This window comes from Corvus brachyrhynchos, unplaced genomic scaffold (assembly GCF_000691975.1).
Source record: "Corvus brachyrhynchos isolate BGI_N302 unplaced genomic scaffold, ASM69197v1 scaffold398, whole genome shotgun sequence".
Classification (NCBI taxonomy): Eukaryota; Metazoa; Chordata; class Aves; order Passeriformes; family Corvidae; genus Corvus; species Corvus brachyrhynchos.
Genome location: NW_008239780.1, coordinates 2777968 through 2797093, shown reverse-complemented (window position 1 = coordinate 2797093; position 19126 = coordinate 2777968). Strand labels below are relative to the sequence as shown.

Genomic DNA, 19126 nt, shown 5'->3' with positions numbered 1-19126 from the left:
TTTGATGCATTCCACTTACGTTTTGCTGTTAGGTCAAGCTCACAGGTGCTGTTCCCCAGGAGGTTGCTGGCTACGCACTGATAGTAGCCAGTTTCAAAGGTGGTGAGGTTGCCAATGTAAAGGATGCCAGAGTTTGGATCTGTGACAAGCAGGGAGCAGGTACACATTACTGTTTGTATTCTGTAGAGGCAAACAGCTCTCTGTAGTGGGTAACACAGAGCTATTCAGATATTAGACAAAGGGTTCACCAATTATGGATTTATTTGTGTGGGGTTTTATATTCTTTAAATATAAAACATTTACCTTCCTCTAAAATTGCTCCAGTGGATTCTGTGGGGGGGTATTAGAAGCCCCTACTCTGCCAATCAGTCTGGCTGATGTTTTACCCACCGTGATACTGTGGTTGTCTGTGTAACTCCACAAATGAACATGCAACAGGTACAGAAAATTTTTGGGAGGGAAGGATGTGCTAGTACTTGAATGACAAATTGATTCAACTTAAATTCATTCAAAATCTCAAGGGAAGAGAGATGCAAAGGCATAAATATTTCTCCTATTTTAACAATTTAAAGGCATAGACAGGACTTCAACTTTTTTTTATTAAATAGAAAAAGCGTCCTGTGTTTTTGACAGCTGTCAGTTGATTTGAGTAAGTAAAAATATGATTCTGTGACATTGACCATTAGAAGAGGAGGAAAAATTTTAATTAGCCTATGTGATACACAGCATTTGAAATGCTGGAATTTTGGATCTTGAACATGGTACGGTAGTCCTGTAGTTACATACTGAATTGTTCTGTCACAGGCTTGAGGGTGTTCTCATCGACTTTGTACCAGCGGTAGGTGGGGCGAGGCAACCCCTCTTCGCAGTTGCATAGGAGGTAGATTAGATGGCCTTTTTCAGGTGTTCCTTCTACTTTGCAGAAAGGTTTTGATGGTTTGACTGTAAAATAAGAACAGACACATCGTATGTGGGTACCCGGGGCTGCAAACATTCGCCTCAAGTTCTGGTACCGTGCTGCTCTGAGCAAAGAATTGAACCCCATCTACAGATTTCCATCCAAGAGCAGAGTGTTGCTTATGGAACTGACCAAAGCCTCTTCCATAAAAAAATTGAGTAATATTAAATATATGTACATGGCCTAGGATACAGTTTTATTATCTTCCATTTGCATACTAACTGTTATTAGGGGGGCGTTGAAACAAAGACTATCAATTATTTTCATTATGATGGGCCACTCACTATTCACCACACACCATTCTGCCACAGACCAGAATCATTTTCTTTAGAGACATGGCAGGAGCTTTTCCACAGAGAAGGAAAGGATCAAGGCCCAATTCTTTCAGTTATTACAGTTGTGAAGGAAATTAATCAGCTATAGTTTTGGTAAAAAATAAATCTGTTTTTATATAATGTCCTCACTTTGCACAAAAGGGAAGATTCTGTCTTTACTCACACCCATTGGTTTTCGTTTCCTGCCTACAGATATGCTTTTGTGGTTCTTTAGAGCACTGTCAGGGAAACTACCAGCAATGAACACAGCCCAACCAAAAACTTCTCTTGGTTTTCATGTGAAAAGTGCAGTCTTTTACTCAACTGCTCCAAGATTTACTATGTATTTTGGAAATTTTAGATGAGAATTATCAGTGGTACTTTGATTTTTCAGGGAATGAGTTTACATGTATCTTTTTCTTATCCCTGAGAAGTAGGCAAGTGAGGCTGTAATCATGTTCCCATATGTTTGTGATTTGTCACTCTGACCAGGTATGAATTCTCAAGATAAAAGGAATTATTAGACATTGTTAGTACAATGTCTAGTACTCTTACTAGGAAATAAAACATCTCATTCCACTGCTTTTCATCCTTTCTGTTCTGCCAGTTCATGGTTGAACTATTGCTTTCTTCCATGCAAAACAGACTTTGTACTACTTTCAGCCAACACGTACTAAGTTTCTAGAGCTTTTGGGAGCTGATGTGAGCCAGAACGCTTGGGTTGTGCTGCTGCCTCTCCCTAGATTTACACAAGTCACCATGATCAACATGAGGTAAAATTAGCGAAGTTTTGGACTGTGCTGGGGCTGCATGTATTGGTTTCAGTGAGAAGTTGTCACTCCCAGCTAAAAGGGTGTTTTATTTTAATCAAAACTATTATCACTTTGTTTTCCAGTATGAAAAATAGAGTGAAGTTGGGTAATTCCAGCCACCCTCTTACCTGCTTACATAAGGTAACTTTTTGAGAACACAGAGTGACTCTGAAGGCCAGTGGTGGGAGAAGGAGATTTGGCTGCAGTTCAGGCAAAGGCAGCTGTGGAGTGGAACCAGGTCAGCTGTAGCTGGAAGCTAGAGGGCACCCAGGCTCTGCCTGCCTCCGAAGCCCTTGGAAACACTCTGCAGCAGTGGCTCAGGGAGCTTCTCCCTGCATCACGGGCCTTGTTTACCACAGCCTGTCATTCCCTCTGGCCCTATGTATTTTGAGCTGTGAATTCAGTGTTTCATAACACGGGAAGGGAACAACAATACAGCAATAGAGAGGAAAGGCACTTACCCAGCACACTGACAATCACAGATTTTTGACTCTGTCCAGCATCACCCTGAGGGCTGAAAACTTCACAGGTGTAGGAACCAGTGTCTGAGGGCTGCATGTTGGAGATTGTTATTGATGCATTCCCTGGACTTGTTGAAGCTGTTATCCTGTTCTTAAATGCTCCATAGGAGTAAGACTGGCCTCCCGAATAATAATAGATCTGCGATAAAGAAACAAATGTTAGTTTAATAACAAAAGATCTTCTTGCTGCTTTGTTCCATACTCAGAATATATTTGATTTCCAATTAAAGCCAAGCAATGTCACCCCCTTTCTTGCCTCCTCCCCCAAGAAAGCAGAAATGAAAACATGGTACATTTGAATACATATTTCTAAAGGTTCTTAAAAGACAAGCTTTTCTGAAATGGCATTTTTTGCTGTGTAATTGACAGTAGCTAAAGCTTTGTGGATATTCCAAGCACAGACTGATGCATTTGTGAAAACAAAGGTGAGACCATTGACCATCATATGACAATTCTATGAAAAAATGCTGTCATGCACAGTGAGTAATGGTATTAAGTGAAGCATTGGTAATTTGTGGTATCATTAATAAGCAGCTCAGTAGAAGATTATGACAAGGATGGACCTGTCATTGGTAAAAGTGGGTGGTTGCAGAGCTTTCCAAATACAGAATCTGGCAAACAGAGAACTGAAATGAATTCACAAGCCAAAGGTCTAAGCAAACAAGGCACCTGATCTGTTGGCAGTAAATTTGAAAGCCATAAGGATGCAGTACAAGAACAGAGCAGAGTCATCACACATGCAATTAGAGCAGCCATGCTGTTCTTATTTGTGTCATCAGTGTTGGAGGCTGTGTCATGGACTGTCTTGGTTTTTTGAATTTATACCAGGGAGGAAGTAAAGAATACCTGTTGGCCTCAGTGTTTGGAGGGGTTCCTATTTGGGATCAAGAAGTTCCCCTTTTACTAAGTAATAAAAAAATGTTTTGCCAAATGATAGACATAGCAAGGATAAATGTTTCTAAGGAATGTAACATTTCCTCCCGAGTAAAAATTGCTGATTTAACACTGACTGATTTCACTGATTTCAGTAGCATCGACTGCTCTTAGCAGCACTGTGGAGTAGAAGTGGCCTCATAAGCCTGAACTTTTTGTCTGCTGATGGAAAGGAGAGGTAGAATTGTGGAGCCTGGATGGTAGTCCGAGCCTTGGGCCCTGAGTCTGTTCAGGAACTGCAGTATCTCATATGCTCTGGGGTAAATATAATTGTTCTCAAGGAGTACCTGCCCTCTGTCCAATCTAACTGCTCTGAAACCAAGACCTCAAAGAACAAAGAAGTGGAAAACTATGATTCATTAATTGTTTTTCTGAGGTGTTAATGGTATTGTTGTATAAAAGTGACAGTATTTGGGATGGGCAATATGTTCTCCCACGGTCTACATGCACAAACTAGGCAAAGTGAACAGTTCAGCACACTCAGTCATTTGTTTAAACTGGTGAGAGGTGACCATATAAAATTACAGGTTGTGACCCATATTGATCTAACATTGTTCTTACAGGCAGTATTCCAGAATCATCAGTGTAAATGTATTTACTGAAGTTGAACTAACAGTATGCTTTTTAATGGAAACAGTGGGAAAATGCTTGTAGGAAAAAGCTTCACAGACTCCTCTTCACAGGCCATTCTTACTTGACTAGTATAAAAATTTCCTTTTGGTAAAAGTTCTCTGCCTTTTAGGGATACTGCAGATCCCCAGGCAAGAAGTATAATTTGCTTTACTTTGCAGATCAACTGATTGCATTTTGAATTAAGAATATTTATTCTTAATTCTATTTATCCTCCCTGATATGGTGTTGACTGAAGTCTTTAAGAAATGTTATCTAAAAGCCTTTATTAGCTTAAGGCAAGGTACACCCCAAAACTGTCAGAGCAGGACTGGTTTATGCAAAGATACGGCTTTGAAATGAAGGTCAGAACCCAGGTTGCACAACACCAGCAGCTCCAGGACTGCAGCTTGGCCTCATCTCAAGTGCAATTTTGCATACTCCTCAGCCAGACTTTATCTTTCCCTGCCCCAGGTTTACAAACACCAGGTACAATTGATGCAGGGTTCTGAACACCAAAGCATTCCCAAGGTGTGGAACCTTGGTACTGCAGTGGGGAAGCATAAGAAGGTCCAGGGTTAGCTTGGTGTCAGACCTGGTTAGAAAGTCTGCTGAAGCTGGATACTCCTCCCAGTTTCCATTGTGTGCATGCAATACCACCAGTTTTAAACCTGATTTTATGCTTTGCAAATGTCTAGAGATGGAACTCTCTTACAAAACCGGAGTCTGGATGGAGACACTGTATTCCCTGCAGAAGGAGAGTGTTCAAAATAGGGAGTTTGGTTTAAACAAATCGCTCATCAAAAACGTTGTCTGCCTGGAATTACAAAACCACATTGGGCACATTAGTCTCGGTCTACATTTATCTGAGCAATAGCAGAGTATTATTTATCACTGTTTCTTTCAAAAGTCTGAAGTTACAAGAACTGTGACTTCTGACTTCACACTCTTCTGGCTGGTGTCCCTGGATAGCTCTCAGCAGTGGTGGGCTGGATTTCCATCTCCTCTCCATCAACTGCACCTGTTGGAGTAGGGCAGTGAAAGGGGTTCCATCAGCTCTTTACACTGATGTGAAATTAAGCTCTACAGTGAATTAAATGAAGTAATGTGTGTCTTGCTGCAGCATGAGAGGAGTGGTAGGCCCATCACACCCTATTAAGAGTTGATTGCTGGAAAAAGGGGCTAATTTCTACTCAATGTACCTACCTCAGAGTGATCTGGGATTTTTTGTCAGAGTAAAGAGTAGAAGAAGGGGTCCACTGAATGCTTATTTAGCCACAGCATATCTTCCTGGAATAAGACTGGCACTGCAAGTCTTAAATGCAGTCAGAGCATGTCAGTAAACACTGTAGAGGAGCAAGTGCACCTCCTTATATTTGACCTGGAGTGAGGTGAATTATGTGCTTAAGTCCTCATACAGTGCACTGAAAAATTAACCCCCTGTGTTCTCTCTTTCTGATTCAATGAATGCAGAGAAAATATTTTGTGTACACTGTTAAATCTGAGGCAGGTGTCAACACATCAGAGATTATTTCTTCTCTTCATGGATTCAAACAGAGTATTTCTGGGTTATTTTTTTTTTCAACCATGAACATAAAGGCAGTGAAACATTCTCAGGCAATGCATTCAGTTCCTCTGCAGGCTCCTGCCTGTTCTCTGTTCTCTCCTGTTTGATGCTTATCTCACTGGCTCTGGAGTTCATTGCCTGAAGGAAGGTGGTAATCACCAAAAAGGCTGAATAACGTTCTGATTAATTACTGAGTGTATATCTTGTCCCAGAGGTATGATTGGATTGTGTACACAGGAAATTTCATTTAAGAGGAATATGTTTCAGTTAATTGGCTGTGAATTCATAGCCCATTTTAAACAATACACTCAAAATGAGTATTTTAAACGCTAGTTCAAAGTGGTTTTATGCTGTCCTTGAAAAGGTGGTTTGTGGCTTTCAGAAAACTGAAATGAAAATTTTTGCAAAAGTGTTTCTGTTCCAATTCATAAGTAAAAAACTTGTTTTCTGTTTAAGATATGGAAAACTTTCTGGTTTTGGGCAACTGACAGCTAATGTTTCTTCCTACAGACACACATCTCCTTGACATTTCTTTCCATTTTACCTAAAACGTGTGTAAGGGAAAACTGTATATTTAGTCAATGGTAGACTTTTTCTGGAAACCTTTTTAATCTGGTGTGATAAAGATATCTTAAGTGCACCATCTCGAATGCAAAAAACCCGACAAAAACCCAAACCAAAAGAAATCTGCTGCGCTTCCCTTCAAAAAAAAAAAAAGCTTTTTATGTCCTCAAGCAAATCATGGGCCGCTCTAATGAAGTTGATGATTTACCAGGGTAGAAACAATACTGAGGGTGCATTAATGCTTGTTGCTCCTTCTTACCAGCTAGTTTGTTCAGGCAAGTTATTATATAATGGTGCCTTTTCACATTTCATGGAAGCAGCTGCCTGGGTGACTAAGGAAACAACTGACAGAAAGAGGAGCAGAGATTATCTCTCCTAAATCTGTTGTCCCTCATAACTTCCTAATCTGAGACACCTGTTTCTGCTAAACAGCAAAGCTGCCCAGAAGACATCTCCCTGACCTTAGAAAGGGTCGCAGCTCAGTTGGTTCCTCAACCTGTGGGCCGGGCAGTGCCCTGCTGTCTCCAGCCAGCCATCCTTCCAGGCTTTCTGAGGCAGTGCTGTGGTTACTCTTCATGTCCACAGGCAGTTTCTTCTAGAGTGATGGTGTGGAAAGTATTTGCCTGCAGAGGAAGCAGGCAGCAGAGCTGATGCTGAGCTGAGGACTTCCAAAGGCTGCCAGATGTTTGGCAGAGTGTGAGGAACCCACCCACAGGTTTTCTTTGTACAACTTCTATAGAAAGATCTTCCTTAGGGTGTGAAGGGGGTGTGTGAAGAAGCTGGCAGGAAACTGGAAGAAACATGTCTCCCTCTGCTGTTCTTTTTCTTCTTAGGACTGGACAAATATATATCAGAATTTGCGTAAATATGTGTCTTTCAGATGGCTTCGGATGGACTCGTTCATAAGTTCTAGGTCAATACTCTTCCATCCCCATCTCCCAGAGTCACTGAATCACAGTGCTGTACATGCCTAGTACTTATGGATATCAAAGTTATGAGGTTACTTGAAGGTTCATTACAAAGTGTCCTGCTTAATCTGCACAGAATCCTGACTCCCTGACTGGGGGCAGTTTCAGGACATGACCTCCTCTCCAGTACCTGTCTTTCTTCCCCCTGCCTCTTCTCCCTTTCCCCCACCAGCACATGTAAAGCTCTAGCATCCTGTTGGATGATGTTTTTCTGATGGATTCGGCGTGTGACTCACAGTATTTGCCTGGAGAGCTGGAAAGCTCCAGTGTCCAGAGGGCCCTGTCATCGGGTTGGTTTGCCATTTTCTGTTTGACATTTTCCCAAGCTACTAGAAAATGGAGGATATTAATGACTTTCCTGGTTTGAGATCATGATCTCTTTTTGAATTCTGAGGACAGACAGAATTTATAAAATAACAACAAGGGAAAAAAATATTCATCACTCCCTTAAGCATCTTACCATCTAATTAGAGAACAAATGCTGCATACTCAGAGCGTTAACGAAGGCCCAAAGCTCAGATTCTGAACTCAGCTAGCTAAGAAAGCAAATGCTCACGCATGTGTTGGTTTCTTCAGCATGTGTCACATGCCTGGGTCTGGGCCCAAATCCCTTATTTCATCCACAGCTTCTTTTCACACATTTTTGTCAAAACTCTGATCTGCCAGAAGGGAGTAGGGATATTATGTCCTGCCTTGCTGGGATTTTTGCATGAGAATTAAGGATATTAGCAATGACTAGAAGCGTCTTGTCACAATAGCGCATTGATAGAAGAAGAAAGGGAGGGAGTCAGAAGCCTTTAGAGGATTAATCATTCAGCAGCTTTAACTGATGCAAATACATTGGAGGAGCAGCTTTCATGTTCTCACAGTATCATTCTTGTGGCTGAACTATCAGTGAATAATTCCTACAGTGCATCAAGCACAAACATGTTTTCTTAGTGCATTTGGTGTGACTGCTCTTCAGCAGTTATTATTAGACCTCAGTTTACATTGGGCTGTACCCTGTACTTCATGGTGAGACAGGAATCCTGCTGCAGCCAAAGCGAGTTTGGAATGGATTACAGCTGGAACGCTGAGCTGACAGCTGAGAGGAAGCTGGTTCAGCTCAGTGTCAAGATCCATCACATCTCAAAATGTTTTTATATTCTAGAAAGGAGATTCAGCATGATTATTTTTTCCTATGTAAATATGTAGCCCCAAGATTGGGCTATCCAGTCTTGCTCGCATTCAGCCCAGAGGCTCCTGGTGGGTGCACACACCCTTCAGATACCCTTTGGGTAGAATATTCCTGAAGGTGCCGGTTCAGCCACCTAGAATAGGTGTGGGGAAAAAACCCCAACACAACAGCTACTTCCAAATTAATTTTGACAGAGAAAAATGAAATAAAAAATAGGGTGAGTTAAAAATTCTGAATGATACATCTGATTCAACTTATTTCAGTCATGTGCTGGTTTTGAGATTTCAACACAGAATATGAACACAGGTTTCAGAGTAGCACAAATCTAGTAGAAGCTATTTAGCTCTTTTTTCCCCCTTAATATTATGGGGATTGTTTTCTTACCTTGTATCTCCAGCTACATCTTCCCCGTGCATCTGTCACATACACCGTCTTTTGACAAAGACTGACTGACTTTTCATCCATACTCAGAATACCATGACACGGGGAATGCTGTATTTGAGTAAAAATGTGCTGATCTGAGAGTTAAATGAGACTTTAAATGTTCCCCCAAAATCAAAAGAGCCACTCCTCCACACAGCTCCCCACCTACCATCCGTGCTGATCACAAGGGCAGGGTGCCTCATGCTCGGTGTATTGTGCAGAAAGTATCTCAGGCCTTGTCAACTGCAAGATGCAATAGGAGCTTATTCCTAAGATTTACTTAAAATTAGGCAAACTAAGATTGAAGTCTAATGTTTGCTCCAAGCACCCCAGTTACAATCTGACTATTTTCTGCTTGGCTGTACTTCCCTTTGTGATAACCACAGGCAGGCCACCATAGTCCCACTGACATCCAGAGTCACTCCAACTGCACTGACATGACAACAGCATCTCCATTCCTCTGCATTGGAGGTGTTGCCTCTGCTTTCCATGAAGCTGTTCCTTACAGTGCCTGCTCAGTCATCTAAGTGCTAGATAAAACTCAGTTTTAAAAAATCACCTCTAGGCAAAAAGAAATGCTTATGTATGAGAGAGGCCCTTTCCAGGAAGTTTTCCTGTACTGCCTCAAGAGGTGCTTCACACAGGCTCATCTTTCTCATGGGCTGGAATGGACTGCTCTGCTCCCAAGCTGGTGTCCCCTGCAGCACTGACAGCCTCTGCAACACAGGATCTCAGGTTTCTTGTGGCTGAAAGTGTGTGAAGGTGTCCCCCGAACTGCTCAGACTACATGGAGGGGAATTTGCTCATTCAAATGCTTTTATGGAAACCCCACACATACAGGGCTGGCTGGCCTCTGGCTCTCCCTCGTGGTAGCCCAGTGCCCACAGCTGTGCCTTGCTTTGTGCTGGGCAGCAGAGTTGTGCTGGCATTGGGACTACTGATAATCTGAATTTGGGGTGTCAGGGTGGAAGGAGCCAGCACATCTGTGCTCAGGTCACTCTTCTTGCCTCTTTCCTCCTTTGGGCTTTCTCTCCCTGTCCCCTGTTGCTGACCAATGTGCCACAAGCTCACTTTTTTTTTGAGAACGTTTTCATAAGAATGTCAATAATTCTGTTTTGCCTATAAGTAACAGGCATCCATGATCTTTACTCTCATAGTGAATTTAAAATTTCGATCTTGGTTAGCCAGGTCTTGTCCCTGATCATTTCACTGACTTTAGCTGTGGGTGGCCTGGGCTGGAGGCTCAAGGTGTGGCCCTGGTTAGGTTCAGGAGTTGTATTTAGCTTTGCAAGGCTGCAGCCGTGCCTGTGAAGAGTCAACAGAGGCTTCAGCTTTCAAACATTTACTTAGGTGCCTTACACTGGGGCCAGCCAAGTGACTCAGAGCACAAAATGAAGCAGAGATGTAGGTCTTAGCAGGAGCTGAGGCTTTACCTTATGAACCAGGCCAGGCTGTGATGTACCCTGGGTAAGCAGAATAGTTTTAGCCTCAGTTTGTCTAGATGTAAAATAGAGATCGCTCAGTATTGGAAAGTTCTCAAGATCTTTGGCTGGGAGTCATTATTTAAAACTTAAATTTAATATTAAAGGACATGCTGCTAAGGGCTAAATGGCAAGAAGAAAAAGTTAAAAATATGCATGGCATCCTATTTTCCATGATTTTATACTTGCATCATTAAGTTCAAGTGAGGGAAATTACTTCTACTAGAGAAACTTCTCAGGAAAAGAGCAGAGTTAGGCTCAACTAGTAAAAAAGGTCTATATTCACACATCTTGTAAAGTTGTGCTGTCTTCAAAACAGTGCTGTGAACACCTGGCTCTGTTTGCTGCCTCCCTTTTCATCGTGCTGCCTGTGAGCAGCCTGGCTGTGGTGTAACTGCCGTGGTCAGAGCTGGCAAGCACCTGTGGCAGCACTGGGGAGGGCGGGCAAGGCAGAACAGGGCATGAAAACACCAGAACAAGCAGTAAAAGACAAAACCAACCTCACAGAGGCTGTGCTGGGAGGCAGATCTGCATCAGTAGCAGGTCTGCAAAGTAATGAAAAGCACAGCCTCCCCTTGAGGCAAGGTAAAACCTGTTGCTGAATGCTTAGGGACATTAAATTAACACTGGCACTGGTCCTGATCCTGGCCTTACTGATTCCACTCCAGCCAGGACTGTACCTGAGCTTATGGATCTCAAAACACTGCAAAATCTGTACGTAAGTGGCAGTGTAAAATAAAGGGGTACCCATGGCCTCTGCTTATTGTATGTTATGTCCTAAAATCTAGTAATAAAAGCCAAAACTTCTTAATGGTATAGATTTGCCTTAATTACATGTAACATTCATAAATGTATATAATATTCACAGCTTGCTCTTTTATTTGTTGCCACTGTAGAGAGAAAGGGCCATGTTCTCAATTGTTTAAATAAACAGTATTTATTAAAATCAATAATTTTTTCCCCACGTATTGGTTATAGAGAATATCTCCTCTGCTTAATCTTTTTATTTTGAGTGTACTGCCCATGTGAATAATGTGGTAATCAAGACAGCTAACATTTAGTAAGATGTCAGGAATATTTTAAAATGTAGTAGGTGGGAGAAGATGTACTTTCTGTAATTTTTCACAAAAGTTGTAAGTCTCCTGTCTTCAAAATACTTGGCAGAACTTTCCAATTTTCAAGAATGGAATTTGAAAATGTTATCCAATTTGTTGCTGAAAAAATTGGCAAATTTTGAATAGAGCCAGAATTTTCAACAAATTTTTCAGGACAAAAATATGTTATTTCTAAGGAAGTGTTTGGTTTTTTACAGATCTGTTAGAAGAATCTAAATGTCTCATAAAATTAAATAATTTCATTCCACTTAAAATGCAAGCTATTGTTCTGGTGCTCGGTAAGATACGGTGCCAGTCTTTCCAATATGGTTGGGTTTGTCATCTTACCAGCATATTAAATATATTTTTGAATTGCACATTAGTATTGTTTTACCTGAACATTGAAAGCCAAAGCTGGCAACCTCCTCCATTGCCACGCATATGTTTCCTACTTGGAACAAAATATGAAACTTAATTCAGCTATGTGCCAAGCCACCAGGGCAAAGCCAGGTTTGTAGAGAGATTATATTTTTGTTTAAACTTGTAGAAGAAAAACATGTGGGCTTTCAGGCTGCCAGTCCTTTCTGAAAACTCAGAAGAGTCACCAGCCTGAAATAGAAATACCAACCTCATTCAGAGGGAGGGTGAAAATCCAACTTTATATTCAGCTGTGTTGTGTGATTTCTTAAACCATATTTTCCACAAGTAATCACAGTCCTTTCTTCCCAGTGTTCACATTAACAGCATTAATTTTATTGTGAATAGGTTCAAAATGATAAGGAATGGCCAGGTGGTGGTAAAAGGATATAGGGTTAAGTAATATAAGAATGAATGAGTTGCTGAAAGCATTTCAAAAAGAGCAGTGCCCCAGTCCTGCACCCTCCAGGGGCACCAGCAGACTGCAGGGAGCAAAGGGAACCCTCTGAGCCTCACTGAGCGTGCCAGCCCACGATAACTGGAGCTGCAGTGAGAGGAGATGGTGCCTTGGTGCTCAGGGAGAACAGGATTGGCACTAAACCATGGCCTTTCCAGATCGAACTGACTTTATGTCAAGAGAAGGCAAATCATCCATCACAAATGCAGCCATTACAAATGTGCTGTGGTGTGAAAGTGAATTTGCCATGAAATTAGTTTCAGATGGGGAAATCCAGCTGCAGTTTTCCCCAGCAGTGTTTCTTACAGACCTTTTAGGCACAGCTTTCCCATTGCCTGCAGTGAGAGCTGCAGAAGCCGGGAGGGAGCACTGGAGGGATTGATCCATAAGGTTTCCCTGACATTTGGTAGTCTTGCATCAGTTAGTTCTTGTTGAGCGTATTCTGAACCACCCACAGAATTTTATGATTATAATTCTCAGGGGGTATTTTTCTCATCATTACTCACAGTTTACAAATGGTTTTCCCCTCCTGGATCTCTTGAAACTGTGTGATTCTCCCTCTAAACTACTTATAGCTGCAATCTGCTTATTTCTCTTGATTGTGACCAGAAAAATGTATGGCATTTAGGGTGTTGCAATATGGGAAATTGGATGCAAATAGAACAGAAAGACTCTAACCAAACCTGGAGAAGACAAGCTTGATCTTATGTCAGTACTGTACTTCCCACCCGAATGAGCAATTAAAATTTAAGATGTAACATACTGGATCAAAATAATAATATATTGTACAAAATGCAATTTAGGAAACCTGCAGCTACCACCCTTTCAGGAATAGTTCTTAATTTAATAAAATAGTTATAACTTGAGGAAAGCAAACAATGAGTAACAACTACTCACACAATTAATCAGGCAAGGTGTGCATACATCAGTCTGGCATTCAGCTAGAGTTAGAATTTGGGATGGGCCCAGAGTTTGTACTTAGCACTGATACAGGCATAATCTGTGGCTGTGATATACTGCAGGAGAGTGAGCACTTCTGTCTTAGGTTAAATTGTAATTTCTTACATACTGGCTATTGCTGTTCAATGCCAAATACGTTACAACCTGCACATTCTGCAAATTACAGCTAATTCTGTGTAATTGATAAACCAGATAGAGGGTACAACTCTATCAGCAATGGCAAACCTCCTACTGTAATATTAGGAAACTTGTGAACATGACAAAAATATCCTGAGTGTGGACTGTGACACTCCTCTAAGTCAAATCTCTTTACATCAACTCTCAGCTGTCACACCAGGCAGGAGGATTGAACTTTCAGAAGAAAAATGCTGGCAACAGGATAAAAACAATGGGAAATGATCGTCCCACAAGCACAAGCCTGACACCAGGGCATGGAAAAGGAATCCCAGCTGTCTTCAAGGATTCAGCAACACTTGTAATCAGGATTTCTTCTTACAAAGGAAGGAGTTGCTGACTGCTCAGGGTCAGGACTGAGCTGATGGGAACTCATACCTTGTGTGTTATGCTGGGAATGAAATTCATGGCTTCATTTTCCCACCAAAACATCAGATTAATGGGTAGCTCTTGAAGTTTGGGCAGTAGTGTGAGTACATATAGGCAGTTACAGATCCCATCCCTGACTCCTTCCAGGCAGACCAGGCTGCTCTGCAAGGTCTTTACAGCCACGTGAGAGGCTCAGGCAGTGGTTAGAGCAAGTCACTGCCTGCTATTGATGTCCTTCCCAATCCCATCTGTGCTGACACTCCAGCCTACAACACCGTCTCATTATACCCCCAGAGTAAGATATTGTTTGGCTCTGCAGCCTCTTGGGGTCTCAGGAAGGGCAGGGACCATTTGCCCTTGACCTGTAATTGTTCTGTTTCCACAGTGACAGCCATGGGATGCTGTGAAATACCAATGCAAGTTTGCTGTGGCAGATTTCCTGCTGTGATGACTTTCTGCAGAATGCTGCCAACACTCCTGCTGCTCATTTTGTGCCCACAGTCCACTGTCATGCACAGCACCTCTTACTGATCTGCCAAAAGGCAACTGCAGTGCCTGAGTCAAGAGTTCTCATTTGACCCTTAAATGGGGAACAACACATTGTCATAGGCAAGGGCGTCTCACCAGGAAAGCAGCTTTCACAATGGCAGGAAATATCTGCCAGACAAGAGAAAAGGGAGCTGGTCCAGGGGCTGCAGCGCTTGTGTGGTTTTTGGACACCTGGTCTTTGCTTCACGCTTCCTGAGTGACTTGGAGCAAGTGGTTTGAGCATCTGAATCACTTTTGTACTTTCTCATCAGTTTGTGACGGCGTTCAGGCATGTCAGTGGGAACCAGGAGCCTAGATAATTTGTTCATCTGCCCCTAAATTTTGCTGCACCCCAGTCCTTAGTATCTAGGGTAGGAACCCCAACATTACCTGGTCTGTAGTAAGGATAACCCTATCAAAGGTAACAAGACTCTTTGAGGACTTAGGGATATCTTAAATACAATTTCATAGTAATAAGAAATAAATATCTTACGGTGTGCAGCTGGCTCTCTTTGGCACTGTAAAAACTCCACTGAATAAAGAAATTTCCCAGCGGTCCAGGACTGGTGTATGTGCAGAGGAGGGTTGCGTTTCCACCTGTCGTGACATTCACTGTCTTCTCAGGGACGGTCACCACAACCCCGCTGGCGTGGCCTGTGGGCAATAAGTGTGGTGAGGAGAGATCAGCTGGGGCTCGCCCTGGGAGCCCTGCAGGAGTGCCTTACTCGCTGTGTGACTGAAGAAAGCTGTAGGATATATCCGGCCGTTCTCCTTTTCAGCACAGTTTCCCTCAGGCTTTGTGTGGAAATTTCAGTGATAACAAGCTGTGGCTGGGTAAAAGCTAGCAAGCAAATAAATCCCCCAGAACACCTCTGCCCTTACAACAAATAATGTTCTTAAAAAGCAGAGTTCCTAAACCCATACTTGTTCTTGTTTGCTGATACTCATATTCTCACTAAGAGTCAGTGGTTAAACGGAACCTTTCTTCTGCACTCACAGTGTTTTCCTGTGCTTGCACTCTCATTCACAGCTGTGTCTACCCATCTCTTACACCTTTCTTGCCCTTTTTGGCCTTTTTGCAGTTATTTCTTTAGATGTCTGATCTCCTTTACATACACCCTCACCTCAGGCTGGAGCCCAGCAGCTTTTCTCTGCTTTTCTTTTGTGAATTACTTTGCTTTTGTTTCGGTTTCTAAGGGCTTACCTCCAGAAGCTGGGTTTTTTTTCTAACACTATTACATTGGAAAAATAAAACTAAACTTTTTGGAGCTGCTTTTACTATGTGGGTTGTACAGAGTTCTTTGATAACTCAATCAACCCTTTGTGTTGTGCTCAAAGCAGAAAGGGAGCAAACACAACTTGTGAGCCCTTCCCATAGTTTTCTGGTCACACTTGACTACACGATCATAGTAATTAAAGGAATCAAGCACCACCTTACAGTATTTATCTGTTTCTATCATCTGTGTAAATTACTAGCCATGATGGCACATGACAACAAAGCTAGAGCTGTCAGAAAAATAAGTCTGAATTTCAGGGTTTTGGTAGGTCACTGAGTCCAGCTTCAAAGCCAAGGTCTAAAGATTCAGATGGAGAATGTATTTCTTTTGAATGGCATGGAAAACATAAGTCTTTTGGAGCTTTCAGTGCAAAAGAGACAAGGTGAGAATTTCATGTTACAATAATTTTCATGTGGGTTTATTGCATATATTAATGATAGAGACAAAAGATGTGAAATATTTTTCCCAATGCAGGATCTGTGCATCTTATGTTTGGGTACTGCTTTTGAGAGTTTAAGCAGAACCTGCAGCAATACCAAAGAGTATTTTGCTGAAATTAACAGCCCTATGTGAGAAAACATTGTTTATGAAAAGAAACAATCTATTTTGTCTTTTTTTTTAATGTAAATATTGCAAATTCATAAGTTAGTACAGCATGCAAACCTATCTGAACTCTTTGCGTACTGTTTTCTGTGTTTGATGGCTTCAATAGTAAAAGCTTACTGCAAGGAAGAAAGGAATAATATACTTTCTGTATTGGTGGTGGCTAGGATGGAAATTAATGGGTTTAAACTACAACAAGATTTATATTGTATGTGAAGACAGTGTCACAGGAATGGCTGGAGACCGACCTAAATGTGTCAAACCTGCCTTGGGGAAAGAGGGCATCCCAGGCTGGCTGTGAGTCCTACTTGTCTTGTGAGTTCACAGCAGCTTAATCCTTACTGAGATCTAATATGAATGCTGTGCCATATTACTTTAGGTGTCTCAGTTCACTGTTCTCAGCTTTAAGAAATAGTGTTGGCCAGAGGATGACAGTTTCTTGTCACAGTTTACATGTATTTATTTTCTGCTCTTTGCAGGGTTAAAGTACCGTCTTTCAACACAATGTTATTCTACTGAAAACATCAATTTTCCAGTCATCTGCTCCACATATTTACTTTATCATTCTCTTGTTTTGGAGTCAGGAGTGCCACAGAGTCTGACTGTTACAAGCTTTTCCTGAAGAAATTGATTTTAGCAGAAACGACTCCACAAAGCATTCTAGGTTCCATAAAACTGTATTTTGAAGAAAAACATTTAATTGAAAAGATCTTCACTCAAGCAAAAAGATACTGTCAAAACCTATCAAACTGACATTGTCCAGTGAGGCTGTTTAAAGCCAATAAAAATTGCAAGATTCATACATACAGGCCTTTTGGTTTAATTTTTAAAAAGTGCACAAATAAGAAATAACTCAGTGAAAACAGCTAGTGTGAACAGGACCATAACTTGTTAAAAATGGTTGATCCATGTCTTTACTCATCAATATTATAGTGAGACTGTTTCCTTCCCACAGAGAAAGTCATTGCAGTTAATTAGCAATCTCCCACTTCCACTGAAGTCCTTTGCAGTTTTCAACATTCATTAAATTAATCCAAGTTTGCTGATCTTTTCTGAGCCATGACAGAAACCCACAGTCAGTGGTGCCCATCAATATGAACACATTGCTAGTCTTAAATCCAGAATTTTCAAATTAGAGGACATTGCTTTGAAAATTATTGGTACCTACCCTGAATTACTTTTCATATCTAAGGAAGAATCTGTTGGGTGTATATGTGTGTGAGAGTTAGAACACTGAAACTCCAGGAGCAACTACTTAAAATATTTCTGTGGCACCCAAACCAGATAATTCCATCTGGAAAAGGAGATGCTTTCATTTTCTGTAGTGGATACAGGGGCTGTTCATCTCCATGGAGCATTAGACTTAAAGTGACTGCTTCTGTATGTATTAGAAATAAAGCTCAGCACAATGAAATGCCCTCAAAACATGAATAATATATAGTTTTTACTATACCATGAAATCCCTAGATACCACAAAGTATTATGTCCTCGTTTAATTTCAGGGAAATCTAAAGATTATTTGCATGCTTAAAGCTAAGCATCCCCCCCAAATTTTTTGGTGGTTGAGGGACTGATGCATCATTTTCCAGTCCTATTATCAAGGGGAGAAAAAAGCCAAATATGGAAAAACCTGACCTTGAAACACTTGAAAGACCTGAATTCTCCATACGAGAGCTCTTTGCCTCTTCTTGACATCAGAGCAAAGCATTAATCTACCAAAGCCAAAATTCTGTTCTTGAGCAAAAACCTCTTACCAGGCAGGGGTCAGTTTGTGGATTTCCATAAAATGGTCTGGCAGTATAGCCACGATTTTCATTCCATCCTGAAATAATTAATCTCGAATGTTCTCCTAGTTTGCCAGTCAGGTTCACCTGCTCTCTTACTTCAAGTTCCTTTGTCCCAGTGCTATTTCAATCAGTTTGTTATTCTTACCTGCAAGGACAGCTAGAATTGGAAATATCTTCAGCATTGTCACACACACCTCCTCGATGCTGGGAGAGAAAAGAGATCAGGTGCTGTTTCTGGCTTCTGCTGAAACTCAACCGTTTTATTTTTTGAGGTAGGTTTTTTGTTTTCCTTATCAGCTGCGTTTCAACACGTCAGTGAGCTGTTTCATTCTCCTTTATCACGCCTGCCTTTCTCTGACTAGTGGTGTGACTGTTCACTTGAAACCATTTTGTGGGGTTTGAGCAACTGAGGGTTTTGTTAATAATAAACCTTTGAATCAGAGGAGCCCAGATTCTCCCACTTTTGCCAGGGCCCTGCAGTATTTGCCTACCTAAGTACTTCCACTGAGTACAAGAAAAGTGTTTGTGGGGCTATTTAACAGCCAATCTGATTACTAGTTGGAGTCAGGCCTAATATGAATAATCTTTATTTCCCATTAATTCTGTAATTTCCTTTTAAAAATGGGCATATGTAGATAATACATTGTCAGTACATTTTCAATTCAAAACATGTATCTTATACAGCTTTATACAGAATGGTTACATTGGACACATGATTGCCTTGGAATTTCCATACTGCACTCATCAGTAAGATAACATACCAAAATGAAGATCAAATAAAAGTTATCTTCTGAACTGTTAATGAAATCTGTTTCATCTAGTTTTAATCCATGAAGCTGGATGTTACTAATCAAAAAAGGGACAAGGTGAATATGTTGATTTTTATTTAAATGTTAATACTAGATTTTTATAGTGAAAAAGCAGTGGATGAAGGTTAGAACTTGAAGAACTAATTAGGATAACTTAAATTTCTCTGTCCTTACTGGTTTCAGAACACACTCTCTGAAGCTCATTAGGAACTGAGGGTGTTCAGCTTCCTGCAGGAGCCAGATTCGCTTTTTGTGCTGTGTCATTTGGCTGAGGCTGATTCAGAGCCCTGAGCTGTGATGGGAGTAGCTGGCTCTGGCACAGCC

General features: G+C 41.3%; 1 protein-coding gene across 1 annotated transcript in view; it reads right to left on the bottom strand.

Annotated features, from left to right (window-relative positions):
* Positions 1-19126, bottom strand: part of VSIG1 (V-set and immunoglobulin domain containing 1) — a 41440-nt gene that overhangs the window by 3031 nt on the left and 19283 nt on the right. Inside the window, exons 2-5 of the mRNA XM_017743100.1 lie at positions 14820-15034; positions 2546-2744; positions 787-942; positions 20-139 (exon numbers count right to left, since the gene is read on the bottom strand). Coding sequence (XP_017598589.1) covers positions 20-139; positions 787-942; positions 2546-2744; positions 14820-15034 — 690 coding nt within the window. The remainder of the gene's footprint in view (positions 1-19; positions 140-786; positions 943-2545; positions 2745-14819; positions 15035-19126) is intronic.